At 24.5% G+C, this 24,654-nt stretch overlaps 1 protein-coding gene across 1 annotated transcript; it reads right to left on the reverse strand.

The window, feature by feature from the left end:
- Positions 1-11,184: 11,184 nt before the first annotated feature.
- LOC112598743 (UPF0193 protein EVG1 homolog) lies at positions 11,185-24,278 on the reverse strand. Its single transcript, XM_025345330.1, has 4 exons — positions 24,196-24,278; positions 21,821-22,053; positions 21,555-21,698; positions 11,185-11,483 (listed from the first exon to the last, which is right to left on the reverse strand). Exons 1-4 carry the CDS (start codon positions 24,276-24,278, stop codon positions 11,245-11,247), a joined length of 699 nt encoding a protein of 232 aa, XP_025201115.1. The 3' UTR covers positions 11,185-11,244.
- Positions 24,279-24,654: the final 376 nt, after the last annotated feature.

Below are 24,654 nucleotides of genomic sequence, written 5' to 3' on the forward strand. Positions count from 1 at the left end.
AAAAAAGTAAATATTCATAATATAATTAATAAAAGTATTATTTTTAAATGTATCTCTTTTAAAATAAATTGCAAAATTTATTAGTTCAATATGATTTGTTAAGTTTATTTTCTATTTAAATTTTATACTACTATTATTAAAATAGAAATCAGTTTTTTTTTATATATCAGCTTATTATAAATTATAAATTGTTTAGAAAGTCAAATTACTTTTTGATGAATAAGATCAGACCGAGTTACTAAGCCAAAATTCTGCCAATTATAGATTTTACTATATACTAAAATAAAATTCCATATCTTAAACAATATTTACAGCATTATAGTAGCCATAAATTGTTCGACAATTTACGCCATTTTAGTTATTTAAATATTACCTACATTATTTTTTTCATGCAATATTTCAGACTTATTAAGCATATTCAACTACACGAGCCAAATTTCACAGTTATTTTTTCTAAATCTAAAAAAGTAAAGCTAATACGAAAATAATATTATAATATTGTAATTATAATTTCAAATGAAAAGAATTATAGTTTTCTTCATTCTCGTCGTCTACCATTATAAATATTAAATTTTATACGTTTCCTAATTTAATTTTGTACAATTTACGAGTATAGATTTTCTTCATTTTAATGATATTAAAAAGAAAAAAAAACAAGTAAATAATAAAACAGCTAATAGTGTACATCACTACTTACACATAAAACTAAAAAACAGATTTAAGATTTAGAGCATCAATGCATGTACCTGTCGTATCTACGAATCATTAAAACGTCCTTCTCATTCACACCGTCGATTCTAGTACGTCTTGTAAAACCACTCAGAAGAAATATGATAAAAATAAAATATAATACTCGAGTGCGGAACACTCTAACTCCATAAGACGTTTTGACGTGTATATTATGTTCTTTGATCAATAAAGATATTTGTTTTTAATTTACAGCGAATTTCCAAACACAATTAAATTGGTATACAAAAAAATATAAAAAAAATATGTATCGATTTTTTTTTGTTTCTCTTGTTTCTTTTTAAACTGGTTGTCAGTTTTAAAGTGGTAGTCGAGGGCCACCCACTACATCAAACTTCTCGCCACCACGCAGACAACGACGACGACGACGACGACGATGATAATAATAATAATAATAAGGGAGTAGACTGCTAAAACACAAAAAAGACCTAACAATATTGCAATTTCATTGTGAATCTTTTGCGAATACTACAAGTAGATTATTTAATTTAAAAATCATTCTGCAGATCTAATACCATGCATAAGCTATAAACAAACCTGGTTTATTTCTAAGCAGTTTTATGATTCCAAAAAAATCTATACAATGATGAAACTCACCATCCATTCATGAAAATATTTAATTTATATTTTTTATGAGCATTTTGAAAACAATATAGGAGGTACCTAATTCAAAATGTTGGTTCTTGTGATTTGTTTTCTATAAAACGTTGAATATTGTTCACATATTATTTTTGTAGAATTTATTCAAAATTGTTAATGGTTAAATAATATAAAGTACTATTTTTGTGATATCATTTCTTAAATTAATTCAGTATATTAATATTATAATTGAAATTTGAAAAATTTAAACGTTTCTTGTACATTTTGAAATTCATTTTGGTATTCTTATATTAAAAATTAATTCAATTAATTCATAAATTCGTACCAAATTAAAGCATTTATGGAACATCTATTTTACACAATTTTATTAAGTTTTCAAATTTAAGCTTAGTATTATAAATTATTAAAAGTTAATATTTCCTTTCTTTTTTAAATTTCAATTATTTTGTGATAGATTTTTTTTTTTTTTTAATATTTAAATTTTTAATGAGCACATTATTTCAATAGGTATTTATTTATATGGTTTATTTGAGTTTATCTATTAAAACCGCATAAACTATTGTTTACTTACAGGGTTGCATTTAAATAGGAAAAAATCATGAATCTGGACTAATAAATAAAATTTAAAGCGCTCAAAACCGAGTTTTGAGAGTACTTGCTTTTAGGACCAACACGACTAACGTTTTACTTAAGCAACTAACAAGGGAGTATCGCTTGAAAAAATAACAAAACTGATATGACTTAGCTATACAGTATACAAGTTATTTAATTCCTTAATTATATACTCTGAATTACTTAGCCAAATACTTTGTAATGTCCCCCAAACTAATACTCGTGTGTTTAGTACATTATATACACGTAATTATCGTCCAAATTTTAATCTATTCGATTCGACTAATAAAATGTTTAATCTCAGGTAATTAAACAAACAATTTTTATTTTTTTTTTTAAATAATTTACCCAGGTTAAAATTACTTATTTAGTAACAATAGTATCTATGAAATGTAAGTTTTAGTTAAACATATTATGTTTTTCGTATTTTATTTTTGTTTATACATTTTTGTAAAATAACTGTTCTGAGTTTAATTAATTAGGCGCATTCTTAATAATAAATATAAAATATTTATTATGGGGAAAATAGTTGCACTACTTTCTCTAAATGTTAACAATGAAATAATTTAAGTGAGCAAATTTTTATTTCAATAAATCTATAATAATTTTTACTCATCAATAATACAACGACATGATTAAAGATAGTCATAATTTCTATATTAATTGTAGTTTGTAATTATTTGTATCACAATCAAATAATATTAATATAATTTAAAATTTGCACAGCCCCTCACACCCAATCTTTTATATTATAAGCCAGCTTAACTAAAATTTAGTTAAATGTAACAAAAAAAAAGCAAATAATTAATTTATAAAAATGTCAACGAAAAAAAAAATACAAAGGTACAAGAAGATTAGATTAAGTCAAACAAACTAATGGCACTTTTAATTATGAAAAATCTGCTGTAGAAAATATATCTGTTATTATTTCTTCTAAGTCAATAATTTATTTAATTTCTATTTATTTTAATACGTTAATTTATGTAGCGTATACATCGTAAATTTATGAACGTAATATAAAAACACTTTTTTAATTCTTAAATAACAATTTAATTGTATGAAATGAAAATCATACCAGTCAACAGATTATAGCTGCTTAATGAAAATATTTTGAATAAGTAGATTTTAAAATTTAAACAGACAGACTGCTATCAGGTATCATAGTTATAATTAAACCATTATATGTATACTGTAAAGTTTTGTTACATATTTTGTAAATAAAAAAGTACCTAATATTTATATATTGTATAATATAATGGTATTTAAATAGTTCCAATACTAATATTGTATTCATGCGAAATATTGTTTTATTAAGATTAATGTTCAAATGAAATTCAGAAAATTTTCTAATATTTCGTTCAGACGTTAGTGAATAGCCAATTTACAAAAGTATAAACATTATCTAAGTTATATATGAAATAAATATATACAACAATTTACTAACTAGTAACTAATATAATATTGATGGATTTATTTATTTATTTCGTACATACAAGTTTATGATATATTTAATTTAAGTAAATAAATAGTATTATTATTTTTAGATAAAAAAAAAAATACTAACGCACTAACGCTTATCATATTATTTTCTAGTTATAGCCTAATTCAATACTTGGTCATGCCTTAAATATGCAGTCAGCTGCAAATTTTATTAACTATTCTACATCCGTTTTATAACGTTTTTAAGTACATTCAAGGACTGGTATATATATATAAACAGTTTGTTTGAAATGAAAATATAATAATAATACTCAATATTAGATACACTTTATTGACATAATTTTATGTTTTTAAATAACTACTTTCTTCCTTTTTTGTGTCTTAGTATTATATGTATGCGCCTAGGTTAAAAATTGAATTATATTTATTCTTACTAACCTTAAAGTGTCCACTGTCTACAAACATAAAAAATATGAATTCATAATTTTAAAAATAATATTTAATACTTCATCGCTCCACTCAGAATCTTAAATATAAAAACAAAATTTATTAGGTAATACACAAAAAATTATAAAAAAAAAAAATGTTTGTAAAAATAAAAATAAATGTTTTATATATTTATACGTATTAGGTATATTTTCAAATACATAAATTAATTATTAGGTTGATGTGGTAGTATTTAATTTCATTATGCTTTGTATGTCATTTTTTATTATTCATTTTATTTATTTGTATTCAGTAAAATCAATAAGTTGTATATTTGTATATTTTTTTATGAAAAAAAAAATTTACTTGGAGATCGAGAATTCACCAAAATAAAAAAATTAAGCCTAAAACTTGGGGTAATTAATTACGCTTTTTTGTAAACCCTATACTATAATTAAGTGATTCAAACTTTCATTATAACATCACAATCATATATCTACCCATTTAAAATTCATCATGATTCGACAACTTTCACAGCATAAAAAGACCATCCTAATAGTTAAGATTTGACAGATTATAAATTTTACATTAGACTGATAGAACACGAAGAAATTTACTATCTGTATCTACATTGTCTTTTTAAAATAACTATAACGACTTTACAAATTAAATATGGCATTTAAAACAAATGAGAATCGATTAAAAAATTACCAAATAACTATTACACAGTTATTGTAATAAAATAATGGTTCATTTTATAAATACGAATAAGATAAAAAAAAAACTAGAACAAAAACTAATTTACAAAACCCTTATGTATAGGTATAAAGAGAGAGAGTAGTTTGCTTACAATTGATTATTATTATCTTCATTTTTTTTTCATCTTAAAATATCGTTATCAAAATTATCTATGTATATAATTTTTTTTATTCAAAATATTAATCTTTATAAATTAACTAAAAAAAATAAAACAATATTTAAGTGGTTACATTTGGATTTTGCTGTTGAATTATATTGAATTATATTCTTTCATGATATAATTGACTGGTGTAGTGGTGTATATTAAAATACTCTTAGTAGACGCAATGTTCAAATTTAAAATGCTTTTGTCATATATTTTCAATATTTTAGATGGTAATCAATAACAAACTATAACGAACGTCTTATGATGTAATAAAAAATTATTTAACGATCACTTGTATACATGTATATTTTAATAATCCTACGTCCTGTATAATACGAGTTGCTTATAATATTATAACATTGTCATAAGCACGTATTTAGTACACGTGTAGGTACGGTTCAGTACATTTTGATCTGGGTATTATATTTTCACCGAGGTATCGAAATGTCGTAAGTGGATCAAAACGTCACTCAGATACGAATATATTATTGATCCTCCGGAAAATTCCGATCTACTTAAACTTTTTATTTTTTTTACTTTAAACATGCGTGTTCATCACAGAAAATTAAAAAAACATTAAAAATCAAAATTATTTTTAAAAATAAATTTCACATTTTATTTATTACACATTTATCTATTTATCATTATTAAAAACCAATTATATAATCTGTTAATTATTACATCATATTAAAAAAGAGGATCTGTCCCAGAATCCACTCACAAAACTAGTCCGTAAAAAAAAATCTTTGCTTACATTTTAGTAATATGTTCAACACATTACATTATAGCAGTGGTTCCCAACCTGGAGGGCGCGCCCCCCTTAGGGGGTTTATACACATCGCTGGGGAGGCGCAAGCAGTCATTACAAAGTAAAATTTTTATTTATCAAATTTTATTATATTTAAAATTCCACTATAATACTATATTATTTACAATTATTTATATTTTATAATTACTATCATCTATAAAAAAGTAGTCTTTCCGAATATTATATAGCTTATTTGTTAAATGTAAAGTAAACAAAAAAATTATAATTTTTCAATTTATAGGTGGGAAGCGAGATTTTTGAAAATCTACAAAGGGGGCGTAGAATAAATAAAGTTGGAAACCACTGCATTATGGCCTATATACTTATAATACTTATGTTCGTTTTTTTTGATGCAACACAAACAGCTTTCATTCATTGTTTGATAGTTCCCAAACGGCTCTGAAGTTACAAAAGAAATTTCTAAATCTAGAACTTATATAAAAATAATATATGATATTAATTTAAAATATAACACCAACAAATTTTTAATTTATGATTTATAATACATATGATTATTTATAAAACGATAATATTTATATTCATATTTGCACATACAATTTAAAAAAAAACATTATAACCATTTTAAACCATACTCTTTTTGAGGCATTCCTAAGTTTATATAAAGTGTGAAGGAACTTGTGTTGTCAAAAATGAGAACCGTCTGAGAAAAACGATAACCAAATGGGCTATAATGGAAGGTTTAGTTTAATTTTACAGCTCAACGTTTTAGTAATGTTGTGTCAACAATGTGTTATAAACATAATATCACGATATAAATATGACACGAATTATTTTATTAAATAGAGATCAATTATTATTTTTCAAAAATTAATTTAATCTAAACTATAATTATGAAAAAAATTGTTTATAAGTTATCATAATAAAATGTCAAAACCATATTAGACATAGTATAATGTATAGTTATAATAATGAACTATTAATCGGTAAATTTATCAATCTAAAACCATTAAATTGTATTATATTTTGATACTATACCGTCAGAATACTTTTAACCTATGGGTTAGATACCTATTTAAATCTCAATCGATTAATTATACAATTATTATTATGCTAATTTTTTTACCTTTTTGAAAATATATTTTGTGATTTAAAATAGGTACAATTAATATTATATTACAACATTACAAACGGATGAAAATGTCATCGATAATAATTAAAAACCTATCTGGCTATTAATATTAATATTATATTATAAACCAGGAGTGGCCAACATGATTAGGTTCTCGGGCCGCATAGTGTTTACAATAATATCATGAGCCCAAACTTGTATATATTTTATATAATTTGATAATTTTTTTATAAATGTATACCTTAAAAATAAAACTCATTATTATAATAGTAAGTAAATTTTAATTTTAAAAATAAGACGCGACCAATATTTGACAATGACAAGAGGTACACACATGTTTCGTAAGCTACAAATTTGCCACCGATGTTATATACCTATGCTTTCCCGGTGGAATATATATTGACGTACTTATGTAAGCTGCTTCTTTACGGCACGAGATGGATTTGCGTTTGGAAAGGATAGAATCGTCTTACTGGTATGGAAATATCTTGCGGCAACCCAAAGGCCGAATCAAAAATGAAGACCTTCGAAGTCTTATTATAGGTGCCCCTACTAAATTTAAGTATGTAATATACAACGAGCGATAGCCTCGGGTTGACGTTTTTGTTCCGAAAGGATTTCCGAGGGATTTATACTACGTAGTATAGGACACTGCAAATTAGATGGCGCACGTGCACGGCAGTTTTGACAAACGGTCTCCCGTTTAATATGCGTCCACTCGAATTATCGCGCGTAACGGTGTAGATGCGGTTTTTCGTCAAGGGCGCGATGCGGTCACATTCGCCATCCGTTCCCACTTCTGTTTCTAGAAATATATCACACCATATATATTATACAGGGTGTTTCATAAGACCATAATTAAGCCCCGGGTTTCTTAAAATCACCACTTCACTGGTCTTGATCGTAGCGTGATCTATCTACAGTAGTTAAATGAATCTGCAAGTGAGTCTCTAAAATTTTTCCACTACTATAGCCAACAACTCTTGAAAATAACGAGAGAAAGAATCTAGAGGATTGTATTTAACTGCAGACACACGTTATTCGGGGTTCGGGACGAGTATAGTTACCGCTTCGATCGTTATGAAACCGCCATTCGGGTGAAGGAAGAGATACTCGATGGTCTTCAGTTTTGTGATTGGTACCGACTTCAATTATTGTTTAAGTGTAATATTTTATTAAATTTATCGTTTTTAAATCAGGATATTTTTTATGGAATACCTTTAACACCCTGTACCAGCACGGTGGACCGTATTACTCGTCTGGCTGCAATTCCTATCTACCCAGCTACACATTATATTACACGATAAACCATTAAAAGCGACCTATCCTATAAACTTCCCTAACAATATGTATATATATAAGCACCTACCTAACCTATACGGCCACCGGCTCGCTGACCAATTAAACCGCGCGCGCTCCACAATAATTACGTCGAGTCACTGCAGGTTCGCCCTTGTCATTAACATCACCATCGCTGTCATTTATTTATTTATATATATTCTCGTCTTCTTGTGCTTATATATAACGTCTGTATTCACAACGATAGTATAATCCTTTTCCGCCGCTCTTCCTAACTCCTAGCGGGTGTAGAGGGAATCGCATCGCCGCCGCACACCTATCCGACGACCCGACCACGATTATGAATGAACGGGCTTGGGCGTGACCACCGCCACCGCGCCGCAACCGCAAACCCTTTTGTTGATACACCGTCACTGTTTATATATATATATAAAATATGCTCTCGCCAGATGTAAGACACACGCATTAATCAACGGTATAATATTTATTATAAAAGTTATTATTATTATTATTTCTATTGTATTATCACCGCCGTCGTCGTAATTATAGTTACTTAAGTATTATATTGTCGGTATCTAGTTATTGTAACATTTAAGACTTGAGACGGTATTATCCAGCAGTTATAAGGAATAGGAAAGGTAAAAAAAAAATATATAGTCGCTACTGTTTGACGGCTGGGAGGTAGAGGATTATAGAAGAAATGATTAGACTGTTGCAAAAAAGATACTACCTATAATCATCCCCACGGATATGATTATATGAATAGAAACGACGTTACTCAGACAATTATTTGCATAAAGTGAAATTGTATTTTGTTAATATAAAACAAAAAATTTAATTACATTGTGTTTGTCTTTTTAATATTGCAAGAAAAAATACGAGTCAAACCATTCTTTAGTAGTATCCATGATTATTAATACCCATACAGTGCACAGGATTGTGTAAAAAATAACATTAAAAAATAATAAAATACTATAATATACATTCAGTCGTTGGTTAACTATGTTAGCGTGCATACAACAACTTAGTTCGAATAGAATGCATAGTAAAAAAAATTTATATTTTTTTTTTTTCGTAATTATGTATAATTTAACATAATATGTTATATACCTATTATTTTTTATTACAATAAATATCATACAATATATCTAACTTCTTTAAAATAATTGTTATATTATCATGGTTTAAATATTATTTTAAAGCTAGTAAGAATATATAACATCGTAGCATGAACTTGACATTTTATATAGTAAGTACCTATATTAAAATATGTATAATATGAAATGTTATTTTAATTTTAAGTAAACTAATTATTAAAAGCCGTAAAATGGTAAATTATATACATATTTAAGTAATTTTTCTAAACATTAAGTATAATTATACTAGGTTTTCTGAAAAATTAAAAAGGACACAGTATTTGTTAATAAAATTATTTCAAAATTGTTTTAAATATTTATGGTTATATGAACTTGAAACGCGAGTTGTTATATAACTTACGATAAAATCATTATTACTTGTTATTATTATATAATATTCTTTACACAATTATGTCATTAAAAAAGGTGTAATAATTGCATTAAAATTACAGACTACTTAGGTTTTGAATTTAATTAATGTATAATGAAATTATAAAAACAAGTATACATAAAAGTATTAGTTAAGTATTCGCAATGAATAATATTTTTGTATTAAGATAATTATAAATAAATAGAATGTGATCACTTTTAACAGTTTTTTAACAGTTGTTTTAGTGCCATATTAGTGAACTTAATATAGCTTATAACTATAAAATACTATTTTTTAAAGTTTTTTTTTAAATATTTATACGATATTTTATAAAAAAAACCTACCTACACAAAAAAGTAAATTTTAGATAAATACATAATAATTTTTAAAGTGTACGTACAATTTATTTTTTAAAAATACAATAATATATATATCATAAAAAAACACTTTTCTATAATTTGTTTTATATACTAATTTGTAAGTTATTTAAATTATTTTTATTTTTGTTTTTAATACCTACGTGTATGTCGTGTATATTATAAAACTTTTTTTTTTTTTAATTCACTTAAAACTAAGTAGGTATAAAAACCACATAATGTAACAACTATACTTTGATAGTTCGATGGATTGGTACTTTGATTAATCAGTAACGAATTACAATAATAAGGATAATAATAATGTGTATCTAAATTCTAAAAACTATAAACAGAATATAATATGAATAATTATAATCATAAATCACATTTATGTTAAATCAATTTTTAATCTATAAAATTTAAAAACAAAATTGGTAAAACTCTATTTTTGTTAAATATAATATATCTGACACTATGATATTACAGTTGTAATATTATAATTTTAAGTACTCATATAAAATACATTAAATGGATAAATTAAGTAATTCCTTAAAAATACACCTATAGTTTTACTGTATATTCAAATTTAATAACATTTTAGAAGAAAGTAAAAAATAAATGTAAATAAAATGACTGCTATAACAGTATTACCTATTATTTTTCTTTGGAAAACTGAATATTGAATATCATTGTTAACATTAAAAATATATTGTGAAACGTAAAAATATAAAGTAATTTTATTTACTGTATCTTATTAGGTAATTAATTATTTTTCAAATGCATAAATTGTATGTCTTATCTATGTTTGATTGTGTTTAAGTCTATGCAGTTGAACAGGATTAATCATTATAATTCATATGGAATATAATTCAAAGAAATCAAATATTTTGCATAGGTTCTTTGAGAATATAAAATAATATTATAAATGTTTTAAAAATGAATTACCTTATTAATATTATTTGCATCTAAAATAATTATACTATTTATGAAGTGCTTCAATTAGGTGTCCAATAAGAAATATGTTTATATATTCAATTTCTAAAGTTTCACAGGAAATACTTAAAAATATAATAATTAAATTAAAACTGATAGTTAATTAAAAATACATTATTTCACCATTTTTTATCTCAAAATTGATATTAAAAGTTATTAATTTTTTTCAGAGACATAATATATACGATATGCTGTTTAAAGGCGTAATTATAATTATATTTACAAGTATATGTTTATTTCAAGTCAAAATTTACATACATTTTAAATAAAAGCAACAAAATAGATTTACATTTTGTGCCTTTTTTCAATTTATATTTAAATTTGTTATGTTTAGACGTATAGTAGCCGAACAACACTATTATTATAATTAGTTTTCAGCTTGATGCTAAAAAAACCTATTGAATTAAATGATATAATTCGATCAAAACTTTTTTATTTAGGTTGGTAGAATTTAATACATCATTCAAATAATTGATAACGATCCTGGTAGTGTTTTTGGTGATCCCAGTGGTATTCGATATTTTTTTGCAATGCCCAGCACGTCTGCCTGCCTATAACTACAGGCAGTTTTAGTGACAAACACTTCCAGTTTTTTTATTCTGTCACAAATTTCATGAATTATAGAGGCACTGTACTTGGATCCTTGCCCCAAGTCATCCATGTCAGACAAAAATTTTTCGCGATCTTCAATTTCTAAAATCACTGAAAAACAATAATGTTTTTAAATTGTATTGATATATACATAATATCATTATACATTAATTAAATATTGAAAAAGTGTATGATAATTAATATTATATAATATCAAATTTCCATTAAAATAATTTTATTGATTTAAAATGCGTTATAATGATTGTAAGAAATTATCAAGAACATGTGTATTATCAGTGTGAAATTTTCATGTAAAATCAGTTGTTCGATTATTAAATCGGATATTATAAAATTTAATATAAACCCCTTTTTTTACATCACGATTTAGCAAATTTGTTAGCACATTAAAAATATGTAAGTAAATAACAGAAAAAACTTTCTCAATTATGAGCATAAAACATTTTATGATGTTACATTTATTATTTTTTTTTTTTTGCAAAACAATAATACAAAATACACAGAACAAGTTAAAAAATAACTCAGTTAAATGGTCATATCCTACACTAAAACTGTTATACCTTGAACTTTTTTTACTTTATTTCCAATTTATTTTATATATGGTTGTAATGATGTAATATATTTGCAATGTGAATATTGATTGAAAAATTAAGTACTTAATCGTGTTGCTAAAACAGTATAGTTTGATCAATAGGTTTCACCGATTAGAACCAATTCAAACAGATAAATTAAAATACATAATAGTATGTAAAATTTCCTGAAACGGTTGTAGTGAATTACAAAGAAATTATTTTTCAAAGCACGCTTTATATATCGTATTTATTTCTCCGTCTCGAAAAACAGTAAAATGCATCAAACCGATTTAATTTTAACCATTTTAATATATACCAGAAACACGATTCTGTGAGACTTTACGAAGCCAATTAGATTTCAGATTTTTAAAGTATATTATATTCAACTGAATGTTGTAAAGTCCAAATATGCGATCGTGTAACACTTACTTTGTATATATTATAAGGATGAAAGTCAAAATTAAAAAATATGTTTATTTTTTATCAGGAAATTTTTTTTACTACTATTGAAATCCTAATTCTAAATTTTTCCCCTGCCATACAATACATGATAATTTGGTATTACCTGTATAATATTTAGAATATACGACTAACAAACATTTATAAATTTATTAAAGATCTCTCTTTCTCTCTCTCTCTCTTTTTTAAAGTAATTTACAATTGGTGTTAATTGACACAATAAGAAAATAGACTTAGAGTAGAAAAACATGCATTTTGATGAAAGAAGCCATTCAGTATTGATACATTCAACTTGTTTAAATACACATTTTAATTACTTAAGAGATCTCAATAATATCTACGTTTTAATCACCTAGAAGGATTACTGAATATTATAGCATTGGCTAAGTTTTTAATAAGTAGATTTGTATGAGAAATTATTCTAACGTAAAATACTTGGCTTCTTTGTTTTATGTTTTAAGATTTAGATCTGTATGAAGTGTGTAATTTGATAATTAAGATGGAGATTTGTAAGTTCCTTAGAGCAATTATAAATATTTCGGAAGGTTTGTATTTTAATTGAAATTGACTTTTATAGTTTCTCCGGAGAGTTTGAGATTTAGAGAGGAGTATTTATTATTACCTACATAAAAAGAGTTTTTAGCATTTATAATTGATTATTTGAGGTCTCTTATTTAATATTTCAGAGATAGATAGTAAAAACAGAGAAAAACATTCATACGCAAATATCGTATAAAACATTAAACAAATATTTTTAAAAGGTAGACAATTAAATATGATAAATTTTGTATTTAATTTATGAAAATTTAAAAATGTATATTAAACCAAAATAATATTTTTCAATAAATTTTACATAAATTTACCAATAGTTTTTTTTTTTTAATTATTATTTTTTTTTTATCTCACTTTTTTAAATTTACATTATCATAATTTAATGACTGATAATTAAATCAGAAGAGGTATAGACATTTTTTGCTCTATCTTTGCATTTATGTATGCATCTCGATGATAAACCTCATCGATCGAGTATCAAATACTATAGCCCTATAATATTATAGTTAATTATGTATGCTTTTTATTTTTACACCGTTATTAGTTAAATAGGCGTGGATAAGATAACGATACATAAGTTAGAAGAACAAATTCGTCTAAACGTCTTCGATGTATTAATTTAATTAAATTACGTGAAATTGGAAAACCGTAATTGGAACACGTCTAAAATCGTTTGAAATTCATTACTATGCCGGAATTGAATACGGAATAATACATTTACTAATGACCTATACACACTGAACGTGTGAACGTGCGTATGTACGACACACGCGTATATATGTAATATTATATAAACCTAGTTTGAAAGCGAGAAAATTTGAAAACCCAACAATAATTTTAAATCGAAAAAGGAATGATACACCGCGTCTGCAGGCAAAAACGACAACCAAATCAGGCGTGTATTATATTATTTTGGGGCAACAGTTACTTATATATTATGTTGCAATAGTATACTATTTACCCACGATCCACACTTAATAATAAGCAACACTTGCGTTTGCGAGTATTGTGATACGTGCGAAGTACAATACACTATACTACATTTAATAACAGACATAATATATTGTATATAAACCGATTTCGTACGCGTTCGTGTTACAGTGTTTTTAACGTGTAACTAGCGAATTGTATTTTTTAAAAGATTAAGATTTATTTTATTTACAGAAAATCTATTGAATAAAAACAATGTCACACGAATATACCATTTACAATACACATATTTTAGGTATATTCGATAAATTATATAAACATTTGGACTTTCTTGAATAGCGTATGTATTATAATAAGGTTGTTTGATCTGAATCATTGTATTATACAATAGACCATGATATATTTAGTGACTAGTCGTCCGTTATCTAGTAGATAAAACATAGAGTAAATAGACACATCGATATCTCACCGACATTCGAGTTCATATAGTATATACATCGCCATGCCCGTATTACATATCTATTCCACCTGAACGATACCGCAACACCTTATCATATTAGGTATTATAACAATGTTTTGATTCTATTTGACTACTACGAAATTGGTTCCAGTTTCAAATAACAATTTATAAAAAAAAACCTAGTTTTACATTTTTTAGCTTTTTGACTAAGTGAAAATGTTTTTATTAGCATTTGAAATAAATAAATAAAAAAATCCAGTTGTCTATAAATAACTCAAAAAGAGTTAACATATTTTAATAATTATAAAATATAATATTTAGTAAAAACTTCAAGTTTCTACCGTTATTTGTTTTAAAATTTTAACAAATATTAGTTTAGAATTAAATTGTCAGTTTTCCGTATTTTTTTTTTTTTTTGCTTTTTATTTGCTTTACCTTTTTATCCTCATCTATGTATCAAATAACTATTTATCAAATTTACGACCAAAACCCATACCCAAAGTTCAAAAATGAAGTATTTTTATTTCCTTGAAATGTGATGATAGACAAAAAGAGAAAATACACATTGTTGTAAAATCAATATATTCATCGCTCTTTACTCCATATTATGTCAAAAAATTGAATATACTAAGCGCTTACCCCCATTTTTTATCTTGAATAATGGATTTAATCAAATTTTGGAATATTTAAATTTTTATGTCTTGCGCGGATAGAACCTTCTATTTTTCAAATGAGAACCAACCTTATGTATACTGTACATTTTTAAGCAGATGATTTTTTATAAAATATTAATGTATCTAAAACAAAACTCGAACTAGTAAATTTCAATTTAATGAATTTTATACAATGTTAAGATAATATTATAATCCTTAAAAATGGTTTTGAAAAGAATAATAAATTTTGGATCTTTTGTAATTCCAACCAATTATAATCATGAACCTATTATGATTTAACGTACAGTTAAATACCTAACACACTAACAATAACTATTTTAAATTTTGATTTGGATACACAAATATATTTTTTTAAATTTATCAGACTAATCAATTTTACAGTAAAAAAAAATTAGTTCCCATTTGAATGAAAGAAGTTTTTATCGTCACTTGACATTTTTTAAAAGTTATACAAATCTAAACAATTGGAAATATGATCCTTAAATATAATATCTAGTTATACAAATCCTGAAAACCAACATTTAAAAAAAAAACATATCAAAAGAACAATTATTATGATACAGATTGACATCAACGATCAATTTATAGATCATCACGTTAATCAGAGAAAAAAATTCAGACCGAAGATTGCTTCCACAGTTGGATCATTAAAATAATGATAATTTATCATGTTTGTAAAGAGTTGAAATATTATATTCGATTTTGACATTCAAGTATTTCAGATATTATGAATCATACTTTTATTTTTTTCATTTGTACTTTTAGTTTTGAAATTTTATACTAATTTTTACCATAGGTATCGATTTTGTGGGATTTTTAAACAATTTTAATACATAGTTAAACTTTTTAATCTTGAATTCTGTAGCACAAAATCATTTAATTAAAATGTTAATGTTTAAAAATTATGGAATTTTATTAAAGACGAATTGATATTATTGATACTCATTCAAAGTTCATAGATTATATTAAGTGATAGTCAACAATATTTTGGGAGATTATACTTCGCCACTTCACTCAATTAATGAATAAAGTTAAGACGACTATAAATCATAAGCTGAATTCAATATATAGGTAAATATGATTACAAAATATCAGTTACACAAATATTGTACAACAGAATATTATATTAAGTTAAAAATACATATTTTATCACCCCACTCAGCATCTAATATGAGTTGAGATTAAAAATTAAAAATCTAAAATAATCAATTTGCATAGGTTATTCTTCAATGTTCAGTCGATAACCTAACGTAACCTTTCAAAAAATCAGTAGAAAAAGGGAAAAAGTTTAATATCTGTTAACATATTTTATATTGGTATTGGTCTTACTTTTACAGAGATTATTTTTTTTTTAATATTTCGTTTTTGAATATATATTATTAAAAAAGTTTCAAGTAAATACTATATTAATAATTTAATACTATCGATTGAAATGTGATCCATTTGATACTTTTGAATAGGTCATTTTTCATTTTTCAATTTTTATCATACCTAATATTTTATAGTAAAAGTAAACACTACGTAGTAGCAAAAACCAACCAGCACTGTTCAAACCAAGTCATAGGAGTAAAATAATTTTAAATGGGACTAGTATCACTATTTATCAATTATCTGAGAATTTAAATAAAATTCAATAGGAAAAACACAAAATTGATACATTGGTCGTCATTATTTAACGTCGTTTTATATTTTATATTATTATTATTATTATTATTATTTTCAATTGACACGTAATACGCCATGCACGATCCACATATCTTATTATAATACTATCATGATAATGAAGCTATATTGTACTTATACGAGTATGTCTAAATAAATATAAATTAACACGTTTTTTAGCCCAAAAATTATAAATCAATCAAGTGTATACAACATGAACTTTTTGAATAAAATTTATCTCTTACGTACTTATTCAAATTAAACACGATATTTTTAACAGATCACTGTTTATTAATTATTGTATATGTATTATAATACACAAATTGCAATGAATGTAAATTAAAAACATATTGGATCAATATAAATTTATTAAAGTACGAATAATTTAAGTAAAAAGATGAAATTTAGCTTAGGAACGTATTAAATTGATTTGCAATTTTTCCGAAATACGCAGTTTAGTCATAAGTATATAATAAACAAAAATCAAACTTGTTATTCGCGTTTAAAATTAAAACTCTAAAATGAAATTTTTTGATTTAAAAAAAAGTAATTTAAATTTAAATACTTACAAGAACTTATATTTTAATACTTAAAATATATATTTAAACATATGATTACAATACTTACAATAGTTGCTGTCAGTGCCGTGCCTAGGGGGAGTGAGAGGTTGTATGCATCGGGCACCATGACCACCAGGGCGCCAAAAGCTTTTTATAATATAAGTAATATTACTGAAAGATGAAAATTAACCATACCAGTTTATATTTTTTAACACTTTTAATATATTAATATCATTTTAATCGCATCGTTGATTCATTATTTTGACTGGCGATGAAATAACGTTTTGAAATGTATTGTAGGCAATTATGTAAAAATAGCTCTTCATGTATAGATATAATTGGTTTTTATTTTTATCCCAAAATAACGACATGGTTAATTGTCAATAACAATAATATACTATAAATATATATATATACTGGCATACTGCATTATTATTGTTATTTTATATAATTAATTTAATAACAGAATATCGACTGGAACAAGTTGTACGATTTTATTTTGAAGTTTTGAACCCATCTATGATAGTGTTCACATCAATCATTGCAGAAGTAGGTACAAAATTATTTTTATTAGCATTTATTTATTTAAAATGAGTTATTTTTTATGCACTCGAACAAATTTGATTTGTAAATAAATAACACCGGTTTAGTATGATAGGTACTTATTTACCAATATTTTTTATTCTACACAGTACATTTACAATTTGAATATTATATTACTAACCTTAAGTTAAAAATATGCAAAAAAAGGTAAATCTAACGAATCTCTCTCCCTTATCCTTATGTAATCTCTTTATAGGTATAAACGTACTTGGTAGAGGGAATAAGGGCGCTAAAATTGATTCTTGGCACCGGGTACTGATAATGCTAGCCACGGCACTGGTTGCTGTACTTAAACTGTAACTTCTAACTACTGTCACGTAAAGCTTTAAAATATATTTCAATATTATGGAATAACGAGCTTTAACTGTTGGATTCTATATCCTATTCCATACGAGAATGCACCGCGTCGCTCAGGGTTATCAGTGACGGCCCCACCAAAAGACTATTAATTGTTTCTGATTAGTCGATAGTAGCTGTAACTGTTGGAAGGAGGAGGCATGCACGGATTTCGACCAGTTTTCGTCCACCGCCTGGTGTGTTCTCATTTGGAATAGGATATAGAAGCATTAGAAGATTTAGAAGCCATATTTAATTAACTTATAATTCAACTGAATTATGTTAAAAATGCAACCAATTAATAGTTTATTTAATATATAATTGTTTTAACCATTTTTTTCTTATTTTTCAGTTATAAAATTATGTTTTAATGTATTTTTATAATACCTATTATCTGAGCGCGATGAAAAAAATAAAAAATATATTAATCTGTCAAAAACTGTAATAATTACTCATACATAAATCAAAACATAAACAAAATTAATTTGTGTGTGTCGATATTTTTATGTTGACATATGCACACACACTAAATGTGTAATTTATTTTTCGATACGATACGCACGTCTAAAAGTGATTCCGAGGCTAAATAATTGCTAACGTGTAAATTAGTTGCATTTGAACATCTAATGTTAAATTTAGAAACAAACACAGCTCACATATTAACTTAGTTTTCAAAATTAAATTTTCATAATTTATTAAACACGCTTCAGATTTATTATCAGGCTCTAAAATTAATAGTAACTGACAACATTATAAAGTTTTGGGCATATCGATTTGATAAACGATAATTGTATTGACTATTATATAATATGACCAAATTTATATCATGATCATTTTTTTATTAACTATGAGTAGAAGCGTATAAACATTTAATTTTAATCTGAAAATCAATCATTATATACATTTAAGTACCTGTGTACCACGTACACTAAATCTCACTTTTTCATTACAGCAATATATCTCAGATATTTCTGTACATTATATACGATTTTCTCGGTAAAAAATAAAATATTTTCATACTGATATAGTTGTCACATTTGCTTAGGGTTTGTTTTAACTTAAAAAATTTATAGAGTGCCTATGTAAATATGTATAATTTTCTTTTCGTAAATATCAAAAATGTTCAATAAAATAAAAACTATATTATTTATTATGTTATGATAAAAATATAATGTACCTTATAGTTTGTTTTAAAAATTAAAACTAAAGTAACGTAAAATTCTTTAATTTCAAAAATTGTTTATAATCATTTTAATTTCTAAAAAATTGTTTAACATCACATTTAAACTTGAAATCATAATATTTTATTCTCGGGTATAATATATTTATTTTGAACATTTGCGAAAATACTATATTATATAACTTGTTAGTACCAACTACGATTTAACTAATAATTTATACTTGTGTAAAATCTTATCCCATAGACATTTCATAAAAGTAACGATAGTGTTATGTTAAGTTTGAAATATATTTTTTTTCTGATCCAATCATTCATTTAGCTTCTTTATGACAATTTGTAAAACACTCGGGAATAGACAACATAACGTAAATAATTTAGTATTAAAAATATTTATAAGCTTTGAATTAGTAAAAATATCTATAAAATTGGTCGGTTAATGCCGTAACTATTTAAAAAACTTGGAAAACAAAACAATTGTTTACAAAATTCGAATCCGTGATCTAATTTATCAGTTAAAACACAAGTCTTAAAACTCATTTTATAGCCTAGAAACAAATCGTATGTATCCGTATCGTTAAAACTTTAATAATATTATGTACATAAATGTGCATTAAAAAAAAAAAAGCGTTATACCTTGTTTGAAAAGTAATATGATAATCAGTAATCATAGTTTACATAATAATATTTTTAAATTATATTTATACTTGCAATACAATAACATTAACAATACGTAAATGTATTATACATTTATACAACAGGAGAAACGTAAAATAAAAGTAGGTACTTAACGCAAACATTTTAGAAAAAAATATTTTTATTTTATTAACGTAATGTATTAAATAATGTATTCATTTTATATTTTAGAAGGTTGGAATGTTCCATCTTTTTAATGTTACCATATATCATTATTTATCTTAGAAAGTAAAACTTAATTTAATACTCCCAAAAATATCTCAGGGGGGGAGGAGCGTAAAATTACACCACTGAGACTAGAAAATGTCAAGTAATAGAAGTAAATAGAAGTAATAAAAGTAATAAAGTTGATTGTACTTGTAAATAAGGCATTGATAACTTTTTGATTATAAATTGTATAGGTAGTACTAATCCTAATTTTTCAGAAAATATACATATTTTGATATGTGAACTAAGTTCTGGTTTTTAAACTTTCTATAATATTTTCATATTTATCATATTTATTTATTAAGCATTACGTACTAGAGGATTTAGGTAATTCTCATCATCTACTAGAAATATTTATTTTTTTTTTTTATTCATGGTATTTAAATTAACAAAAAATTGTTAAATTCATTATTCTTTCATTTTTTTAGGCATCATTAGTTATAACGAAAAATTGGTGAATAATATAATTCTTACACTATTGAATATACTAAAAAAGTACCCGAGTTCTTAACCAATGATTCTCAAGAAAAAAAATACTACGTGAAGTGACGTAGAGCTCAATAGTCAATAGAATTAGTGTACAAAGATTTTTTTTTGATTTTATACATATTACTTCAGTAATTATAATAAAATATTGAAACGATAAGATAAATATACTTATATAATTTCATATTTTGCAACCAATGTATGACCTGCTGATGAATGTTCTACCAATCTATTTGATGTTCAAAAATATATTTATTAAATAGTGAATGTTTATAATTGGTTATGAATGTTTTAATTTAGGTTGAAATCAAAACAATTAAAAATACAAAATGATTTATACATATGCTTTGAAATAATTAAATTAAAAAAGTTATATTTTCTTTAACAAACGTATTAATAAACATACATTCATTATAATTAAAATTATAAATATGTGTTTTTTTTCATTTTGTAAAGTTATCATATTATTACCATTTATAATTATACGAATATATTATGTATATTAATGTTAAAAATCTTAGTTTCTGAAGCCATATAAATATATAACCCAATACAATCGATTATATGACAACAGTAATATCAAGTTAAAAAATATGTATCAATTTTCTTCTTGCACTACAATAAACAAAATTTATAGAGTATATAGTCAAAAGAAAATTAATTTGACTTAATTATTATTTTATTTTATTTCAATTCTTTGTAATGATATTAACATCATTATTGAATTTTAATTATTTACTATATATAATATATTTATTTTAATAAACTATATATTATTAAACTCTTTTACCTGAATTAATGAGTTCTTCATCGGTACATTCATCAATTGTTTTGGGAATATTAGGAACTTTAACTACAGCTACTGGATCCAATTTAGTCACTTTGCCGTAAGCCATAATACTCTGTAGTTTTTCTTTTTCCCCGTTGTAATTTTCTAGTAATTGTTTAAACTTAATTATTCATAAGGATAATTTACTAAAACTCATAATTTGGCTACAAAGTATTAGTACAAACACATATGGCATACTATTTTTTGTACAAATATTTTGCATTTACTTTGTCTCGTGCTCGGTTTGTAAGCTTCCGGTTCATACGCGCCAGACTCGATGATGTCTTTGAGCGTTCGTGGTTTAGTCGACCGATACCGTTTGATGGGATTTTCAGACACTCCAGACACTGGACGGTTAGATATCGTTGATAGCGAATCACTGCCGGATCTTAACCAACCCTGTAAAGATTTCCTCTGCAATGTCGTTAAACGGCTCTCCTTGATCAACTCTGCGAATAATGTTTAAAGAAAAAATTTTAATCGGATTTAATTACAATTATTATTCTGCATTAAAAAGCTACCTGTTTTATGAAACAGGCTGAATCTGATATTTTTAGTCCAAATAAATCAAGAAAATAATATAACATATACTGAATTTTTTAAGAAAAATTATTATTTCAATTCAGGATTGTTATAATCAAAGCCTAATGTGGAGCTGATCAATTATTGAAATAATACATTAAATATCATTTATTTGGTTGAATTATAATAATATTTATAAAAATTATCCAATAGTCAGTACTAAGTAATCAACTATTTAAACAGCAATAAAAATATGATTGAATCATTTATGTCATGGACTTGAAATATATCGTAAAAAAAATATTGAAAAATATATTGTTGTAGTCGCTGAAGGTTCAGTATATATTTGTAGTGTAAAAGTGTACTACTTATAATTATTTGCTTTCGAGATAAAATGTATAAAACAATACCTAATTTATTTTCTATAAAATATCTTGGTTATTAAAAACTTAGACCTTTTACGTTCAGAATGATTATAATCGCATACAATGATTTATTATTAAAATTAAATATAACACACCTTACATAATTAACCAGTAACCTACTAAATCACAAATTACATTTAACTCCTAGAACTATACAAATTTATTGTTGCCCACTTGGACGAATTTTATATTTTAATTTGTTATACATTTTATAACTATGTACTTTTTATCGCATGTTCTATTATTTTATAATCTTAAATATATAGATAAAAAAACTAAAATACAATTCTAAATTTTGTTTGAGTTTAAATGTCACTCATAAAATGTATATATTATACTATTATTTTTTTTTTTAAATAAAAGAAAAACCTAATCACATTTTTGCACTATTTTTATCAAAATGCTTTGTATAAATTATAAAACATATAATATTTTATATTAAAAATGGCATTGATATCATCAATTTGGTATTGTAAGCTTATTAAGTTTATTATTTTTCTAAAGAAAAGAAAGTACAACCTGCATATAAGTACAATTATTAATACTTTATTAAGAGATAAGAGTTCAACATTCAGATTTGTGTAGATAAGGAGTAACAATAAATTATAAAATCAGAAATTTGCATACATTTTGCAAAAGTGTTAAACTATACTACAATCTATATTATAAAATAATTTGTTAACTATTAATAAATATGTTATTTTTAAATACAAAATTTTATAAAGATCAGTTAATATAATTTATTATTTTATTTTTTTATTAAAATTGATTATTATTATAATTTTTATATTTTTATTTATCATGCAATGTAACCCAGAAAGTCTCATTAGAAGATAATTTCCGCAATAATATAGGAAGTACCCTACAGTACATATTTTTATTTTAGCAGGAATGACCTTTTCTAGTCTGGTGAACTTTTTTTCGTTAGATATACACAGTAACTAGGTATATACAGGCAAAACGACTAAACAAATACTTCGGAAGTGAGATAACTATTTTAAGTTTAATGTTGATTTTATACGACAATGTATATTTTTCATCAATTTAACACCAAAAGGACTTTTTGCAGTAAGAAAACGTTATTCAATACTTTTATATTGTATACTAGAATCACTCAAAAAGTCAACGATGAATAGTTATTTGGAATTTTGTCAAAGGTTAAATATTTTATTCGTTTATAAAAGCTAATTATAAAAAAAATATGAGATTTTATTAAGAAAAATTTAAAATACTAAATAAATATTCTATTCTTAACCCATTATATAATTTTTTGATAATAAATTAAATTTATAAGTTTAAAATTGAAAATGACGATACAACTAATAAACTTCCCAAGAGAAACAAAATACAATATAATACATTATGTATGAGTACGTTTTTTTTACAATCCTATGTGTGGAATATATCTATTATTGTATATAATATTATACTTTAATATTTTTTTTAAAAAATGAACAAAATTGAAATTCGATAAAATTAATAAATTCTTCTATAATTTTAGCCAATAGATACTTTTTGGTTTATCTTACACAAATACTATTTTTAATTTTAACATAAAATTCATAATTATACATGATCTTGGACTATTGATAACCGTTTACTAATTATAATATACTATTAATTAATAATTTATGCTATCATACCGTTCAAAAAATTTCCGAGTTTCTGAACTGTATTCAGATGGTCTAGATGCATTAAAGATTCCGCCTTGATTACAAATTTTTGTTCGGTACGCCATTTTAATCTTCTTACAATAATAATAATTGAATAATATAAGCAAACTTTTTAACCACAATTATTTTAAAATGAGTAATGTGTATTAAACTCTTTAAGAATATTATATCAATGAAACAGTCAATTTGACGGTACGTGGTTTACCATGGTAACTGACGCAATCGACATGATACTTAGTATCTACACATTACAATTAGACTGGAAATATAAAAATACTATTTATGTAACTTATTTTAAGGTTGAGTTAAATTAGAATTCTTTGTTTCGTAAATATTATTCTATACCATACTACTGCACAAAAATTATAATAGTACCTATAAAATACGTAAAAAAAAAGATTTATGTAGATTTTGATGATACAACTTAGTAATAAAATAAAA

The sequence above is a fragment of the Melanaphis sacchari genome, unplaced genomic scaffold (assembly GCF_002803265.2).
Source record: "Melanaphis sacchari strain LSU unplaced genomic scaffold, SCAv2.0 Contig0_pilon_pilon, whole genome shotgun sequence".
In the NCBI taxonomy this organism is placed as follows: Eukaryota; Metazoa; Arthropoda; class Insecta; order Hemiptera; family Aphididae; genus Melanaphis; species Melanaphis sacchari.